This window comes from Pelobates fuscus, chromosome 6 (genome assembly GCF_036172605.1).
Source record: "Pelobates fuscus isolate aPelFus1 chromosome 6, aPelFus1.pri, whole genome shotgun sequence".
In the NCBI taxonomy this organism is placed as follows: domain Eukaryota; kingdom Metazoa; phylum Chordata; class Amphibia; order Anura; family Pelobatidae; genus Pelobates; species Pelobates fuscus.
Window position 1 is genome coordinate 281,467,764 of NC_086322.1, and position 20,160 is coordinate 281,487,923.

Genomic DNA, 20,160 nt, shown 5'->3' on the forward strand with positions numbered 1-20,160 from the left:
TGCTCTGTTAATAACTTGCTAGACCTTGCAGGAGCCTCCTGTGTGTGAGTAAAATTTTACTATTTTATATCACTGTTTGATTATCCGTGTTAATGATGAATTGTCCCTTCCTCCATTTTAGCACAATCATATAGCCAACTAAAAATAGGTTATGCTAAAAGGTTTTCTTAAATGCTCTATAGTTTATTCTATTTTCTATTTTATTATATTTTTGTTCACATACTAGTATGCAAATGAGTTCACACTCAGAGAACACTACATGCATATACATTTCAACACCAACATTACACACAAATACATTCATCCACCCTAACATACTCCATACAAAAGCATGCTTGCATTCAAACACAGAACAATTGCTCACAAATACAAACTTACAAAGTTGGGCAGATACCGAGCTGACAAATCATCTTGGGAGTTGCAGGACAGTTCAGGATATAACATTTGGCCACCCGTATACTAGCAGGAGCCCAACACATTTCTTTCACCATGGTCCTCTCTCCATTAGTTCCATGTAACGCACCACTGCATTCTATTTACACTGATCAGACAACAATAAAACCACCTGCCACAATACAGCTCTGCTGTGTCGAGGCATGGACTCCACAAGACCTCTGAACATGTCCTGTGATATCTGGCACCAAGAAATTAGCGGCAGATCCTTTAAGTCCTGCAAGTTGCGAGGTTGGGCCTCCATTGATTGGATTTGTTGTTCCAGCACACCCCACAGATGCTCAATCAGATTTGGTTAATTTGTAGTCCAAGGTGACATCTTGAACTCTTTGTCATGTTCCTCAAACCATTCCTGAACAAAGAGACAACTGCCTTCAGGGAACACCATTACCGTGAAGGGGTGTACGTGGTCTGTAACAATCTCTAGGTAGATACTAGTACATGTCAAAGTACCACCCATATAATTGCCAGGACCTAAGGTTTCCCAGCAGAACATTGCCCAGAGCATAATACTGCCTCTGCTGGCCTGACATTGTCCCAAAGTGCATCCTGCTGCCATCTCTTCCCCAGGTAAGAAACGCACATGCACCAACATCAGAACATTGCTCCATGGTCCACTTCTGATGCACACATCCCTGTTGAAGGCGCTTTCAGCGGTGGACAGGAGTCATCATGGGCCCTCTGACTGGTCTGTAACTACCCAGTCCCTTACGCAGCAAACTACCATGCACTGTGTGTTCTGAAACCTTTTTATCAGTGACAGCATTACGTTTTTCAGCAATTTAAGCTACAGTAGCTCTTCTGTTTGATCGGACCACAAAGCCTTGACTCCACACGTCCTGTCTAATATATCCCACCCCTTGACAGGTGCCATTGTAACGATATAATTAATGTTATTCAGCTGCATCTGTCAGCGGTTTTATTGTGGTAGCTGATCAGTGTATACAGGTAACCTCTGGGGTCTCTAATCCCAACCTCATAATATTAAACCAAAATCCCTAACCAAAAAACAGCAAACTCTATCTTCCTAACCACATCTCAACCTTCCCTCCTTGAGAACTCACACAGGCACAATGCTTCCTCAGTAAGCATATATCTGACTGGCAAAACATGGACAAGGCATTATATTATCCACCAGTCCCGTCAAGGCATTAGAAAAATGAATAGTTTTTGCAAACAAGTAGCTGAGTCTTTCGTAGTCAAACGATCAAATTACTTTGATATGAAGAGTATCTTAAACTTGAAAGTTAATGGCTGAACCAATATTGACATTTTTAAAGCAAACAGAAAAAAATTAAGTTTTACAACTGGAAGCCTTTCCAAATGTAATCTAAAACTCCATATTAAAAAACATTAACTCTAAATGGGTAAATTAAGTAAAAAAAAATAGCTTATTTGGAAAATTTCTCCAAATATACTATAGTCACAGCTTGGGTATTTTAGCTTGAATTTTGCAATTTGGATTTAAATTTACAATTCAGCACGCAGTATATAACTGGGAGGTTTAACGACCACTGTATTCAGTCTAACATGTTGTCTCTCACTGCACTCCCTAAATCCCCCCTTTATCATGGAAGGTCTTATTTCTGATGTTGCCCCTTTAAAAAGCCAGCAGCATCGTAGCTTATCCCCAGCTGGCTGATAGGAGATATATCACGACATAACAAAAAAAAAACCTCTACATCCTGACATCCAGACCAGGGGTAGGTGTGTGCGGTGTAAATATACATATACACCGTGTCTGTGCTGCCGGTGCATACACTGTATATGAATATTTGTATGATGTTTATTCAGAGACACAAACATTGTGTGTAGCTGTGTGTTTCTGTCTGTGTCTTTCTGTTTATTATCTATAACAAATGTGTGACGTTTATTTGTGCATGGAAATGTGACTGTTCGACAGACTGTCTGTCTCTTTCCACACATCTGTCTCTGTGTGTTTATATAAGTATTACATACGTAATATATGTATATGGGGATTTTTGTGTTTATGTATGTAATCCCTGTATGGGGGTTTGTGCATATGTGTCTTCATCTCTACGAGTGACATTTGTGTCTGTCTGTCTGTTTGTCAATGTATGTACTGGGTTTTATGTCATTGTATTTTCTTGTATGTGTATAGCAGGGGTGGGGAACCTTCGGCCCTCCAGATGTTTTGGACTACATCTCCCTTGATGCTTTGCCATCATTATGGCCGTAAGAGAATTATGGGAGATGTAGTCCAAAACATCTGGAGGGCCAAAGGTTCCCCACCCCTGGTGTATAGTGTTTGTTATTTATGTTGCATTCATATCTTTGTTTATACAGTGATTTAACAGGGAGAATGCATTGTGATTTATTCATTAAACCAATTCTAAATTGGAGTTGACAAGAGAACTGTGAATTTCAGGCAAACATAGCCAAGCAGGAAAAATAGACTACTTGGCAAATGTTTCCATACGGGTCTCTTTTTGACCTAACATTTATAATTCTCTCATCTGTTGCCCACAATTCCAGTTTTAGTAAATAACCCCAGTGAGGTTTTTTTTTTTGTGTTCACAAGTATGTCCTGAAAATGGTGCAACGTGGAGTAATTGCGTGTTTTTGATGAGGTCAGCATGACATCAGCCATACTCATTTTATGAAAATGGTCCCATTCAATCCTGCGTTATAAAATCATAGAATAATGAATAACCCTGAGTGCTAATTGTTCTTCAGAACACTATTTTCCATATCATAAATATTTTTGAATTACACTGAACAAAATTATAAACGCAACACTTTTGTTTTTGCCCCCGTTTTTCATGAGCTGAACTCAAAGATCTAAGACTTTTTCTATGTATACAAAAGGCCTATTTCTCTCAAATATTGTTCACAAATCAGTCTAAATCTGTGTTAGTGAGCACTTCTCCTTTGCTGAGATAATCCATCCACCTCAAAGGTGTGGCATATCAGGATGCTGATTAGACAGCATGAATATTGCACAGGTGTGCCTTAGACTGGCCACAATAAAAGGCCACTCTAAAACATGGAGTTTTATTACAAAACACAATGCCACAGATGTCGCAAATCTTGAGGGAGTGTGCAATTGGCATGCTGACTGCAGGAATGTTCACCAGAACATTTGCCCGTGAATTGAATGTTCATTTCTCTACCATAAGCCATTTCCAAAGCCGTTTCAGAGACTTTGGCAGTACATCCAACTGGCCTCACAACCGCAGACCACGAGTAACCACACCAGCCCAGGACCTCCACATCCAGCATCTTCACCTCCAAGATCGTCTGGGCCAGCCACTCGGACAGCTGCTGCAACAATCTGTTTGCATAACCAAAGAAGTTCTGCACAAATTGTCAGAAACCATCTTAGGGAAGCTCATCTGCATGCCCATCGTCCTCATCGGGGTCTCTACCTGACTGCAGTTCATCATCGTAACCAACTTGAGTGGGCAAATGCACACATTCGATGGCGTCTGGCACTTTGGAGAAGTGTTCTCTTCACGGATGAATCCCGGTTTTCACTGGACAGGGAAGATGGCAGACAGCGTGTATGGCATTGTGTGGGTGAGTAGTTTGCTGATGTTAACATTGTGGATCGATTGGCCCATGGTGGCGGTGGGGTTATGGGCAGGCATATGTTATGGACAACGAACACAGGTGCATTTTATTGATGGCATTTTTAATGCACAGAGATACCGTGATGAGATCCTGAGGCCCATTGTTGTGCCATTCATCCACGACCATACCCTCATGTTGCAGAATGATAATGCATGGCCCCATGTTTCAAGGATCTGCACACAATTCCTGGAAGCTGAAAACATCCCAGTTCTTGCTTTGACAGCATACTCACCGGACATGTCACCCGTTGAGCATGTTTGGGATGTTCTGGATTGGCTTATACGACAGCGTGTTCCAGGTCCTTCCAATATTCAGCAACTTCACACAGTCATTGAAGAGGAGTGGACCAACATTCCACAGGCCACAATCAACAATCTGATAAACTCTATACGAAGGAGATGTGATACACTGCGTGAGGCAAATTGTGGGCACACCAGATACTGACTGGTTTTTGGACCCCCTGCACCCATCCAATACAGTAAAACTGCACATTTTAGAGTGGCCTTTTATTGTGGCCAGCCTAAGGCACACCTGTGCAATAATCATGCTGTCTAATCGGCATCTTGATATGCCACACCTGTGAGGTGGATGGATTATCTCAGCAAAGGAGACGTGCTCACTAACACAGATTTAGACAGATTTGTGAACAATATTTGATAGAAATAGGCATTTTTGTAAAAGTCTTAGATCTTTGAGTTCAGCTCATGAAAAATGAGGGAAAAAACAAAAGTGTCGCATTTATAATTGTGTCCAGTGTATTTAACTGTGTTTGGCATCCATTGATGCTGGTGGGCTATTCCAAGAAGTATGGAGTCTGGCCCACTCCATGCGTAATGTGTCTTTCAATTTACATTAACATAATTTACAATCTGAATAATCAGAAAGCAGTAACAAGACATTGGCAGTCAAATAAAAGAATGCTCCTGGGCTCTCGGGGAAAGTCATATGAAAACACTTGGGCAATCCTTCAATAGAGACAGCCTTTCGTCTGCTTCCATGAATAGCACTGTGGTTCTTATACCTTCCAAGTGTCCCTATTTAGGAGGGACAGTGCCTATTTCTGGCTTAAATCCCTCTGTGCCTCTTTTATAGGAGCTCTATATTGTTGGTGTGTCTGAGTGTATAACAGAGCTCCACAGCAATAATACTCCCAGTAATGTGTCTGAGTGTATAACAGAGCTCCACAGCAATAATACTCCCAGGAATGTGTCTGAGTGAATAACAGAGCTCCACAGCAATAATACTCCCAGTAATGTGTCTGAGCGTATAACAGAGCTCCACAGTAATAATACTCCCAGTAATGTGTCTGAGTGTATAACAGAGCTCCACAGCAATAATACTCCCAGTAATGTGTCTGAGCGTATAACAGAGCTCCACAGCAATAATACTCCCAGTAATGTGTCTGAGTGTATAACAGAGCTACACAGTAATAATACTCCCAGTAATGTGTCTGAGCGTATAACAGAGCTCCACAGCAATAATACTCCCAGTAATGTGTCTGAGTGTATAACAGAGCTACACAGTAATAATACTCCCAGTAATGTGTCTGAGCGTATAACAGAGCTCCACAGCAATAATACTCCCAGTAATGTGTCTGAGTGTATAACAGAGCTGAGCTACACAGTAATAATACTCCCAGTAATGTGTCTGAGTGTATAACAGAGCTCCACAGCAATAATACTCCCAGTAATGTGTCTGAGTGTATAACAGAGCTACACAGTAATAATACTCCCAGTAATGTGTCTGAGCGTATAACAGAGCTCCACAGTAATAATACTCCCAGTAATGTGTCTGGGTGTATAACAGAGCCCCACAGCAATAATACTCCCAGTAATGTGTCTGTGTGAATAACAGAGCTCCACAGCAATAATACTCCCAGTAATGTGTCTGAGCGTATAACAGAGCTCCACAGTAATAATACTCCCAGTAATGTGTCTGAGTGTATAACAGAGCTCCACAGCAATAATACTCCCAGTAATGTGTCTGAGCGTATAACAGAGCTCCACAGCAATAATACTCCCAGTAATGTGTCTGAGTGTATAACAGAGCTACACAGTAATAATACTCCCAGTAATGTGTCTGAGCGTATAACAGAGCTCCACAGCAATAATACTCCCAGTAATGTGTCTGAGTGTATAACAGAGCTACACAGTAATAATACTCCCAGTAATGTGTCTGAGCGTATAACAGAGCTCCACAGCAATAATACTCCCAGTAATGTGTCTGAGTGTATAACAGAGCTGAGCTACACAGTAATAATACTCCCAGTAATGTGTCTGAGTGTATAACAGAGCTCCACAGCAATAATACTCCCAGTAATGTGTCTGAGTGTATAACAGAGCTACACAGTAATAATACTCCCAGTAATGTGTCTGAGCGTATAACAGAGCTCCACAGTAATAATACTCCCAGTAATGTGTCTGGGTGTATAACAGAGCCCCACAGCAATAATACTCCCAGTAATGTGTCTGTGTGTATAACAGAGCTCCACAGCAATACTACTCTCAGTAATGTGTCTGTGTGTATAACAGAGCTCCACAGCAATAATCCTCCCAGTAATGTGTCTGAGTGTATAACAGAGCTCCACAGTAATAATACTCCCAGTAATGTGTCTGGGTGTATAACAGAGCCCCACAGCAATAATACTCCCAGTAATGTGTTTGAGTGTATAACAGAGCTCCACAGCAATAATACTCCCAGTAATGTGTCTGAGTGTATAACAGAGCTCCGCAGCAATAATACTCCCAGTAATGTGTCTGAGTGTATACATCCACAGGTCACTCCTCATTTGACTACTAAAGGTGCTCTCTGTGGTAGTGCTGCGCCGTGTGACTGGCATTCAGTGTCTCTGCCCTCTGCATGGGGACACTGAAATTTCCTCATAGAGATGCATTGATTCAATGTATCTCTATGAGGAGATAATGATTGGCCAGGGCAGCGTTGTACTTGTGCTGGCTCTGCCCCTGATCTGCCTCCTTGACACGGTCAGCCAATCCAATACTTTCCTATGTTAAAGCATTGTGATAGGTTCAGATCACCACTTCTGATGATGTCAGCCAAGCAGGCAGATCAGGGCCAGAGTCAGTAGCAGCAGACTTGAAAACAAGTTAGATTTTCTTATATTTAGGGGGGGCAAGGGGAGCCAGGGGGCTAGATCGAGTTTTTACCTATAGGGTCAGGAATACATGTTTGTGTTCCTGACCCTATAGTGTTACTTTAAGTCAACTAAATTTTCTCATAACAGCCCTGCCCCTGAGCACCCCCACCACTGCTCTTATGTCCATTTTAAATTTTGGGAGCTATAGCTAAGTAATTTATATGGCATGGCATTTAAGGTAAATAAAAAAAAAGTGAAAAATAAAAACTACTGAGAATTGTGATAAAGTAAAAGCACAAACCATATAGGGGTTGAATAAATCCAAGTAGTGAATGTTTCACTTTAAGATTATACTTACAAATAGTTTTATTATTAATATATGTGTTCCCATTATTACTATATCAGATCACTATAATGTAATCGAACAGTGGTCTAAATTTTATATTTTTGGAAATGCTCTCCATAGACGTTAAAGTTTTGCAAATTTTGATCATTTGAAAAGCTTATCCAGAAATATTGAAAACAGAATCAAGGCCAATGTTAATAGGCAGGTGAATGGTGCATAGGAAACTGAATTAAAGGAGCACTATAGTCACCTAAATTACTTTAGCTAAATAAAGCAGTTTTAGTGTATAGATCATTCCCCTGCAATTTCACTGCTCAATTCACTGTCATTTAGGAGTTAAATCACTTTGTTTCTGTTTATGCAGCCCTAGCCACACCTCCCCTGGCTATGATTGACAGAGCCTGCATGAAAAAAAAAAACTGGTTTCACTTTCAAACAGATGTAATTTACCTTAAATAATTGTATCTCGATCTCTAAATTGAACTTTAATCACACACAGGAGGCTCTTGCAGGGTCTAGCAAGCTATTAACATAGCAGGGGATAAGAAAATCTTAATTAAACAGAACTTGCAATAAAGAAAGCCTAAATAGGGCTCTCTTTACAGGAAGTGTTTATGGAAGGCTGTGCAAGTCACATGCAGGGAGGTGTGACTAGGGTTCATAAACAAAGGGATTTAACTCCTAAATGGCAGAGGCTTGAGCAGTGAGGCTGCAGGGGCATGTTCTATACACCAAAACTGCTTCATTAAGCTAGAGTTGTTCAGGTGACTATAGTGTCCCTTTAATATCAATGTAGCTACTGCCATTTGCAATATCTTTCCTAGAATAATGGTGATATATATAAAAGTTGCTCTGGGTCAAAATTCGAAAATAGGAGCAATAAATATCAACATTCCGTTGGTTTCTATGGCAACTGCGATTTAGAACTTTGCACCAGAGTTCATTGCACAGATAACTACCATGGATTCCATGGAGACCTGTTCTTCCAAAAAGCATTAATACGCTACAGAACATTCAATGAAAGGAAACCACACAAATACATGTCTAAATAAGAAATAAGGAGGCCTCAAAATCCCTCAATATACAGTATATAGTAGAAAGCAGAGAAGGGATATGGGTGACGTGATGGAAACTTCCAAATTTCTCTAGGGACTTAAAGTACATAGAGGAAAGCTAAAATCAGAGGATATCACTTGAAGTTGGAGGAAGGGAGATATATGAGTAAATGTAGGAATTAATTTGCCGCAGAAATTAGTTTATTCCCTAAACACTTGAAGGAACACTCCAAGCACCAGGACCACTTCAGCTAAGGTCGCCCTGGTAGCCCACAAGTAGCCCCCAGTAATCTGTTTGCTAACAATTTGACAACTTTGCCTTGTGTTAGCCAGGCACTGGTGACTTCCTCCGTTGAGGGCAGAAAGCCCCTCTAGTGAGCTACGTTCTGCAGTGCAGTGCCAGCTCATTGGCTGAGATAACTCTCCGCCAATGAGCTAAGCCCTGAACTGCCATGTTTAGTTCAATGCATAGTGCTTCTGGTTCTCATAGAGGAGGTGACCAGATTCCAGCAGGCCCCAGGGAACTCTTTTAACCATAACTACAACAGATAGATGTGAATTGGTTATATGTAAAAGAAGAAAAACTACCACAACAAGAGGACATAGTCTTAAATTAGAGGGGCAAAGGTTTAAAAATAATATCAGGAAGTATTACTTTACTGAGAGGGTAGTGGATGCATGGAATAGCCTTCAAGCTGAAGTGGTAGAGCTTAACACAGTGAAGGAGTTTAAGCATGCGTGGGATAGGCATAAGGCTATCCGAACTATAAGATAAGGCCAGAGACTAATGAAAGTATTTAGAAAACTGGGCAGACTAGATGGGCCGAATGGTTCTTATCTGCCGTCACATTCTATGTCTCTATGTTTCTATGTTTCTATCTCCCAACAGAGATTTGGTTAAACACAGAGGCTACTAATGTTAGGGCCAAACAAGGCCTCTGGAAACCAAAGGTTACAAGGAAAGCCATCTTTAGCAATTTAACAGTGCTATTAAGATGGGATGGAACCCAGAAATGTTCAATAAGTCAGATCATTCATTGTATATACCATTATTCCACCATTATCATATACACTGAACAAAATTATAAACCCAACACTTTTGTTTTTGCCTCCATTTCTCATGAGCTGAACTCAAAAGTCTATTTCTCTCAAATATTGTTCACAAATCTGTCTAAATCTGTGTTAGTGAGCACTTCTCCTTTGCCGAGATAATCCATCCACCTCACAGGTGTGGCATATCAAGATGCTGATTAGACAGCATGATTATTGCACAGGTGGGAGTAGGGTGAAAGATACAAACAGAGGGGCTGGGGAAGGGAAGAAAGAGACACGCAAAAGGTGCTTGGGAAAGGGAGAAAGAGAGACACAGATCTGCTGGAGAAGGGGAATAGAGACACACAAAATGGCTGGTGGTAAGTAAGAGACACACAAAGGGGCTGGGAGAAGTTAGAGACACACAGTGAGGCTTGGGGATAGTAAGAGACACACAAAGAGGATACATGGGGAATAAGATACACTAAAGGGGGCTGTAAGACATTCAAAAATGGGAATAAGAACCACAAAATGGTGTAAGGAATTCAAAAAGGGGGTTAAACAACACCCATGTGAACAAGCATTTGGGGAGAGGAGTGGCAAAATGCATCTTCTCCGTAGCCAAATATCCTTGCAACGGCCCTGGGAACTGTGCTCAACAAGCGTAGTGTGAGGCCATCATCAGACATGCTTGCAATATGCTTAGGGTATACGGACTATGCAGAGAGCACAGAAACAGCGCTTTCTGCAGGGTCTGCCCTCAGTGCGATGGGATGATGGACAGAGAGCCAGGTATGCATTCACGCCAGGCTTACCTGACAATCCCCTTTCTGGATGAGTCCACCCCCTTTGACACTGAAGTTGGGAGGTATGTGACTGTCAATCAAGCAGGCCAGCCAACTAAGGGAGGGCCCACTAGTGCCCTCAGCATAACGCAAGCATTTCTAATGAGGCATTTTTGCAATGGTCAGTTCCATAATGTTCCCCAAAACAGGACATCAAGGAACAAAGAGCGAAAATGAGAAACTCAATAACTTGCCCTTTCTTTATTCACCGCTCAGGTCTCAAGGTAGCTTTTGCTCACTTGTGCCATTACAGAGTGAGCCTATACCATTTGTATATCAGACTTATCCCACCGGTAAAGGCAGTCCAGATTCGTAATGCTGGCAAGTTCTCCCTACATTACAGATACAGCTACCTCAAATGATCGTCTCGGCCTTTGTTGGTCCTTGTCAGCGAGGTGCAGTTGATACCTCTCTAGGCACAGAGAGCACGGGATCTAAGTCTGGATAACCCTTTTTTAACTTAGGGAGAGCCCAATTCAATGCATTGAATCAAAAACAGAGAATATGGGAACTCTGAGAACGGACAGTAGCTTAGATCAGGGCTTCCCAAACTTTTATGGGCCGAGACCCACTTTTGAAAACTGTAATTTTTCGAGACCCGCTTGCTTTTAATGCATATTTTAAAAATGACCACCATGGCAATCTGCTTTAGAGGCATACAATTGGCACACCATGGCAATCAGTTTTAGAGGCATAAAATTGGCACATCATGGCAATTTTAGGTGTAAAAAATTGGCACACCATGGCAACCAACTTTAGATGCATTCAATTGGCACATCAGGGGAATAAGCTTTAAATGCATAAACTTGGCACATCATGGCAGTCAGCTTTAGATACATACACTTGGCACATCATGGCAATCACTTTTAGATGCATAAGCTTGGCACATCATGGCAATCAGCTTTAGATACATAAACTTGGCACATCATGGCAGTCAGCTTTAGATACATACACTTGGCACATCATGGCAATCAGCTTTAGAGGCATACAATTGGCATATGATGGCACTCAGGTTTATAGGCATACAATTGGCATATGATGGCACTCAGGTTTATAGGCATACAATTGGCATATGATGGCACTCAGGTTTATAGGCATACAATTGCAACACCAGGGCAATTGTCTTTAGATCCATACGATTGGAATACCATGGCAATCAGTTTTAGATGCATAAAATTGGCATATCATGGCAGTTTTAGAGGCAGAAACTTGTCACATCATAGTAATTTGTTTTAGAGGCATACAACTTATGTATGTGTGTTTGAATGTAAGTATGTTTTTGTATGGAGTATGTGTGTGGATGTTGGTGTTGGAATGCTGGTGTGCATTTGTGTGCAGAAGGATTACAGTGTGGGGAGGGAGGGAGAGAAGGGTTACAGTGTGGGGGGGCAGGGAGAGAAGGGGTTACAGTGTGGGATGGATTGTGCGTGTGCTGATGACAGCGTACTGGGGCAGTGTGGGGGCAGGGTGAAAAAGTGGGGTCTGTGTCCTACCTTTATTAAATTGCCTGGTGGTCCAGTGTCTCACCGGTGGTCTGGTGGGTTAAGGCTCCGGTCTGCAGCTCCGCCAGGTGCAGAGCTACAGACCATGTGATAGAAGTCTTGCGAGCACCCAGAGTGTTGCCTTGGTAACGCTCTGGGTGCTTGTGAGACTTCTATCACACAGTCTGCAGCTCTGCACCCAGTGGAGCTGCAGACCGGAGCCTTAACCCACCAGACCACCGGTGAGACACTGGACCACCAGGCAGACTGATTAGAGGGAGCCCAGCGGCATACAGGGCAAGCCGCCGGGCCCCTTCCTGGCGTCGGCCCCCCAGTCACGGACCGAGGCCACGACTAGTCAGTCTGATTGACAGTCTCTTAGGTTGCCAGGGGCCCTGGAATCGTGGGTCAGCACGACCCACTGGGAATCACCCGGCGACCCACCAGTGTTTTGTGACCCACACTTTGGAAAACCCTGGCTTAGATAAATTCAATTGCTTGCCCTTTGTTAAATCCCTGCTCAGGAGACTCACCCGGGAACAAAGTTGGGACAGCATAATTGAAACTGCCTAGTCAAAACTGGGATAATATGGTCTGTAAGGCTGTGTTACTCAGTAGAAGGAACTGTAATTTAATGGCCCCACTCATAGGACTCATTCAGTAGTGGGCAAAGTAATGGAAACCATGTTAAAGAATAGGATTGTTAAACATCTAAAATCACTTGGATTTCAAGATCAGAGACAACATGGGTTTACTTCAGGGAGACTAAAATAATAATTGGGTAACTAAAATAATAGGGTGGTGCAGTAGACATTGCTTACCTAGATTTCAGGAAGGCTTTTGACACTGTTGAACATAGAAAGCTCATCAATAAACTGCAATCTTTAAGTTTGGATTCCAATATTGTTGAATGGGTAAAGCAGTGGCTGAGTGACAGGCAACAGAGGGTTGTAGTCAATGGAGTATATTCGAAGCTTGGGCTTGTCACCAGTGGGGTACCTCAGGGATCTGTACTTGGACCCATTCTCTTTAATATTTTTATTAGTGATATTGCAGAAGGTCTTGATGGTAAGGTGTGTCTTTTTGCGGATGATACTAAGATATGTAACAGGGTTGATGTTCCAGGAGGGATAAGCCAAATGGCTAATGATTTAGGTAAACTAGAAAAATGGTCAGAGTTGTGGCAACTGACATTTAATGTGGATAAGTGCAAGATAATGCATCTTGGACGTAAAAACCCAAGGGCAGAGTACAGAATATTTGATAGAGTCCTAACCTCAACATCTGAGGAAAGGGATTTAGGGGTGATTATTTCTGAGGACTTAAAGGTAGGCAGACAATGTAATAGAGCAGCAGGAAATGCTAGCAGAATGCTTGGTTGTATAGGGAGAGGAAAAGAAATCCTTTTTGATCAAGAAGCTATTACCCTACATTGAAAAATTATATCCTTGGTTTATTCTGTTTTTGCAAGTATGCATCTAGTAGCTGTTTGAACATCTGTATGGACTCTGATAAAACCACTTCTTCTGGCAGAGAATTCCACATCCTGATTGTTCTTACAGTAAAAAAAACTTTTCTTTGCCTTAGAAAAAATCTTCTTTCTTCCAGTCTAAAGGCATGACCTCGTGTCCTATGTAAAGTCCGGTTTGTGAATAGATTTCCACACAATGGTTTGTATTGGCCCCGAATATATTTGTTCATGGATTGCAGGATAAAAATTACCAGGAAAGGTTGAAGAAACTTAACATGTACAGCTTGGAGGAAAGACGAGACGGGGGGATATGATAAAAACATTTAAATACATGAAGGGAATCAACACAGTAAAGGAGGAGACTATATTTAAAAGAAGAAAAAAAACACAACAAGAGGACATTGTATTAAATTAGAGAGGCAAAGGTTTTAAAAAAAATTTCAGGAAGTATTACTTTACTGAGAGGGTAGTGGACGCATGGAATAGTCTTCCAGCTAAAGTGGTAGAGGTTAACACAGTGAGGGAGTTTAAGCATGTGTGGGATAGGCATAAGACTGTCCTAACTATAAGATAAGGCCACGGACTAATGAAAGTATCTAGAAATTTAGGCAGACGAGATGGGCCGAATGGTTCTTATCTGCGTCATATTCTGTTTCTATATTTCATAGGACATAGGTTACATTAACCAGAAGTAAAGATGTTCTATCATATCAATATTAACATTACATTTTTTGTTCTATTTCCAGGACCCAGAAGCAGCATAACTCATTCTAAAAAGGTTACTTTTAGTAACCTGCAACCACCACACATCTTACATTCGCAGTACGAATATATTGACTAATCTCAATGCCTGTCGCTGTGCCATCCTTAAACTCTGACGCCGGTGAGTATGAAGAATTCATAGAAAAGAAGTAACCTCTCCCTATAACTCCTCCTATTACTCCATATAACCTCTCCCTATATCTCCTCCTATTATTCCATATAACCTCTCCCTATAACTCCTCCTATTACTCTATATAACCTCTCCCTATAACTCCTCCTATTATTCCATATAACCTCTCCCTATAACTCCTCCTATTACTCCATATAACCTCTCCCTATATCTCCTCCTATTATTCCATATAACCTCTCCCTATAACTCCTCCTATTACTCCATATTACCTCTCCCTATAACTCCTCCTATTACTCCATATAACATCTCCCTATAACTCCTCCTATTACTCCACATAACCTCTCCCTATATCTCCTCCTATTATTCCATATAACCTCTCCCTATAACTCCTCCTATTAATCCACATAACCTATCCCTATAACTCCTCCTCTTACTCCATATAACCTCTCACCATAACTCCTCCTCCATATAACCTCTCTCTATAACTCCTATTACCCCATATAACCTCTCCCTATAACTCCTCCTATTACGCCTTATAAACTCTCCCTACAACTCCTCCTATTACTGCATATAATCTCTCCCTAAACTTCCCCCATTTACTCCATATAACCTCTTTCTCTAACTCCTCCTATTACTCCATATAACCTCTCCCTATAACTCTTCATATTACTCCACATAACCTCTCCCTATAACTCCTCCTATTACTCCATATAACCTCTCCCTATAACTCCTCCTATTACTCCATATAACCTCTCCCTATAACTCTTCATATTACTCCACATAACCTCTCCCTATAACTCCCCCTATTACTCCATATAACCCCTCTCTATAACTCCTCCTATTACTCCATATAACCTCTCCCTATAACTTCTTCTATTACTCCATATAACCTCTCCCTATAACTCCCCCTATTACTCCATATAACCTCTCTCTATAACTCCTCCTATTACTCCATATAACCTCTCTTTAACTCCTCCTATTACTCCATATAACCTCTCCCTATATCTCCTCCTATTACTCCATAAAACCTCTCTATAACTCCTCCTATTACTTTATATAGCCTCTCTCTAGAACACCTCCTATTACGCCATATAACCTCTCTCTATAACTCCTCATATTACTCCATATAACCCCTCTCTATAACTCCTCCTATTACTCCATATAACCTCTCCCTATATCTCCTCCTATTACTCCATATAACCTCTCTTTAACTCCTCCTATTACTCCATATAACCTCTCCCTATATCTCCTCCTATTACTCCATATAACCCCTCTCTATAACTCCTCCTATTACTCCATATAACCTCTCCCTATAACTTCTTCTATTACTCAATATAACTCCCCCTATTACTCCATATAACCTCTCTCTATAACTCTTCCTATTACTCCATATAACCTCTCTTTAACTCCTCCTATTACTCCATATAACCTCTCCCTATATCTCCTCCTATTACTCCATATAACCTCTTCCTATAACTCCTCCTATTACTCCATATAACCTCTCTCTATAACTCCTCCTATCATTCCATATAACCTCTCTCTTTAACTCCTCCTGTCACTCCATATAACCTCTCTTTAACTCCTCTTATTACTCCATATAACCTCTCCCTATAACTCCTATTATTCCATATAACCTCTCCCTATAACTCCTCCTATTACTCCATATAACATCTCCCTATAACTCCTCCTATTACTCCATATAACCTCTCCCTATAACTCCTCCTATTACTCCATATAACCCCTCCCTATAACTCCTCCTATTACTCCATATAACCTCTCTCTATAACTCCTCCTATTACTCCATATAACCTCTCTCTCTAACTCCTCCTATTACTCCATATAACCTCTCTCCATAACTCCTCCTATTACTCCATATAACCTCTCTATAACTCCTCCTATTACTCCATATAACCTCTCTCTATAACTCCTCCTATTACTCCATATAACCTCTCCCTATAACTCCTCCTATTATTCCATATAACCTTTCCCTATAACTCCTCCTATTATTCCATATAACCTCTCTCTATAACTCCTCCTACTACTCCATATAACCTCTCTCTGTGTAACTCCTCCTATTACTCAATATAACCTCTCTCTATAACTCCTCCTATTACTCCATATAACCTCTCTCAATACCTCCTCCTATTACTCCATATAACCTCTCTTTATAACTCCTCCTATTACTCCATATAACCTCTCTCTATAACTCCTCCTATCATTCCATATAACCTCTCTCTTTAACTCCTCCTGTCACTCCATATAACCTCTCTTTAACTCCTCTTATTACTCCATATAACCTCTCCCTATAACTCCTATTATTCCATATAACCTCTCCCTATAACTCCTCCTATTACTCCATATAACATCTCCCTATAACTCCTCCTATTACTCCATATAACCTCTCCCTATAACTCCTCCTATTACTCCATATAACCCCTCCCTATAACTCCTCCTATTACTCCATATAACCTCTCTCTATAACTCCTCCTATTACTCCATATAACCTCTCTCTCTAACTCCTCCTATTACTCCATATAACCTCTCTCCATAACTCCTCCTATTACTCCATATAACCTCTCTATAACTCCTCCTATTACTCCATATAACCTCTCTCTATAACTCCTCCTATTACTCCATATAACCTCTCCCTATAACTCCTCCTATTATTCCATATAACCTTTCCCTATAACTCCTCCTATTATTCCATATAACCTCTCTCTATAACTCCTCCTACTACTCCATATAACCTCTCTCTGTGTAACTCCTCCTATTATTCCATATAACCTTTCTCTATAACTCCCCCTATTATTCCATATAACCTCTCCCTATAACTCCTCCTATTAATCCACATAACCTATCCCTATAACTCCTCCTCTTACTCCATATAACCTCTCACCATAACTCCTCCTCCATATAACCTCTCTCTATAACTCCTATTACCCCATATAACCTCTCCCTATAACTCCTCCTATTATTCCATATAACCTCTCTCTATCACTCCTCCTATTACTCCATATAACCTCTCTATAACTCCTCCTATTACTCCATATAACCTCTCTGTATAACTCCTCCTATTACTCCATATAACCTCTCTCTATAACTCCCCCTATTACTCCATATAACCTCTCTATAACTCCCCCTATTACTCTATATAACCTCTCTCTATAACTCCTCCTATTACTCCATATAACCTCTCCCTATAACTCCTCCTATTACTCCATATAACCTCTCTCTATAACTCCTCCTATTACTCCATATAACCTCTCTATAACTCCCCCTATTACTCCATATAACCTCTCTGTATAACTCCTCCTATTACTCCATATAACCTCTCCCTATAACTCCTCCTATTACTCCATATAACCTCTCTGTATAACTCCTCCTATTACTCCATATAACCTCTCTCTATAACTCCCCCTATTACTCCATATAACCTCTCTATAACTCCCCCTATTACTCCATATAACCTCTCTCTATAACTCCCCCTATTACTCCATATAACCTCTCTATAACTCTTCCTATTACTCCATATAACCTCTCTCTATAACTCCTCCTTTTACTCCATATAACCTCTCCCTATAACTCCTCCTATTACTCCATATAACCTCTCTTTATAACTCCCCCTATTACTCCATATAACCTCTCTATAACTCCCCCTATTACTCCATATAACCTCTCTCTATAACTCCTCCTATTACTCCATATAACCTCTCTCTATAACTCCTCCTATTACTCCATATAACCTCTCCCTATAACTCCTACTATTACTCCATATAACCTCTCCATATAACGTCTCCTAATACACAATATAACCTCTCTCTATAACTCCTCCTATTACTCCATATAACTTCTCCCTATAACTCCTCCTATTACTCCATATAACCTCTCCCTATAACTCCTCCTATTATTCCATATAACCTCTCTCTATCACTCCTCCTATTACTCCATATAACCTCTCTCTATAACTCCTCCTATTACTCCATATAACCTCTCTCTATAATTCCTCCTATTACTCCATATAACCTCTCTCTATAACTCCTCCTATTACTCTATATAACCTCTCCCTATAACTCCTCCTATTACTCCATATAACCTCTCTCTATAACTCCTCCTATTACTCCATATAACCTCTCCCTATAACTCCTACTATTACTCCATATAACCTCTCCATATAACGTCTCCTAATACACAATATAACCTCTCTCTATAACTCCTCCTATTACTCCATATAACTTCTCCCTATAACTCCTCCTATTACTCCATATAACCTCTCCCTATAACTCCTCCTATTATTCCATATAACCTCTCTCTATCACTCCTCCTATTACTCCATATAACCTCTCTCTATAACTCCTCCTATTACTCCATATAACCTCTCTCTATAATTCCTCCTATTACTCCATATAACCTCTCTCTATAACTCCTCCTATTACTCTATATAACCTCTCCCTATAACTCCTCCTATTACTCCATATAACCTCTCTCTATAACTCCTCCTATTACTCCATATAACCTCCCTCTATAACTCCTCCTATTACTCCATATAACCTCTCCCTATAACTCCTCCTATTACTCCATATAACCTCTCCCTATAACTCCTACTATTACTCCATATAACCTCTCCATATAACGTCTCCTAATACACAATATAACCTCTCTCTATAACTCCTCCTATTACTCCATATAACTTCTCCCTATAACTCCTCCTATTACTCCATATAACCTCTCCCTATAACTCCTCCTATTATTCCATATAACCTCTCTCTATCACTCCTCCTATTACTCCATATAACCTCTCTCTATAACTCCTCCTATTACTCCATATAACCTCTCTCTATAATTCCTCCTATTACTCCATATAACCTCTCTCTATAACTCCTCCTATTACTCTATATAACCTCTCCCTATAACTCCTCCTATTACTCCATATAACCTCTCTCTATAACTCCTCCTATTACTCCATATAACCTCTCCCTATAACTCCTACTATTACTCCATATAACCTCTCCATATAACGTCTCCTAATACACAATATAACCTCTCTCTATAACTCCTCCTATTACTCCATATAACTTCTCCCTATAACTCCTCCTATTACTCCATATAACCTCTCCCTATAACTCCTCCTATTATTCCATATAACCTCTCTCTATCACTCCTCCTATTACTCCATATAACCTCTCTCTATAACTCCTCCTATTACTCCATATAACCTCTCTCTATAATTCCTCCTATTACTCCATATAACCTCTCTCTATAACTCCTCCTATTACTCTATATAACCTCTCCCTATAACTCCTCCTATTACTCCATATAACCTCTCTCTATAACTCCTCCTATTACTCCATATAACCTCTCCCTATAACTTATCCTATTACTCCATATAACCTCTCTCTATAACTCCTCCTATTACTCCATATAACCTCTCCCTATAACTCCTCCTATTATTCCATATAACCTCTCTCTATCACTCCTCCTATTACTCCATATAACCTCTCTCTATAACTCCTCCTATTACTCCATATAACCTCTCTCTATAATTCCTCCTATTACTCCATATAACCTCTCTCTATAACTCCTCCTATTACTCTATATAACCTCTCCCTATAACTCCTCCTATTACTCCATATAACCTCTCTCTATAACTCCTCCTATTACTCCATATAACCTCTCCCTATAACTCCTCCTATTACTCCATATAACCTCTCTCTATAACTCCTCCTATTACTCCATATAACCTCTCCCTATAACTCATCCTATTACTCTATATAACCTCTCTCTATAATTCCTCCTATTACTCCATATAACCTCTCTCTATAACTCCTCCTATTACTCTATATAACCTCTCCCTATAACTCCTCCTATTACTCCATATAACCTCTCTCTATAACTCC

The 20,160-nt window shown here is 40.5% G+C and overlaps 1 protein-coding gene across 1 annotated transcript in view; it reads left to right on the forward strand.

Moving 5' to 3' along the window:
* Positions 1-2,072: 2,072 nt before the first annotated feature.
* Positions 2,073-20,160, forward strand: part of MPP2 (MAGUK p55 scaffold protein 2) — a 34,865-nt gene continuing 16,777 nt past the window's right edge. Inside the window, exons 1-2 of the mRNA XM_063459276.1 lie at positions 2,073-2,156; positions 14,121-14,257. Coding sequence (XP_063315346.1) covers positions 14,221-14,257 — 37 coding nt within the window. The 5' untranslated portion in view covers positions 2,073-2,156; positions 14,121-14,220. The remainder of the gene's footprint in view (positions 2,157-14,120; positions 14,258-20,160) is intronic.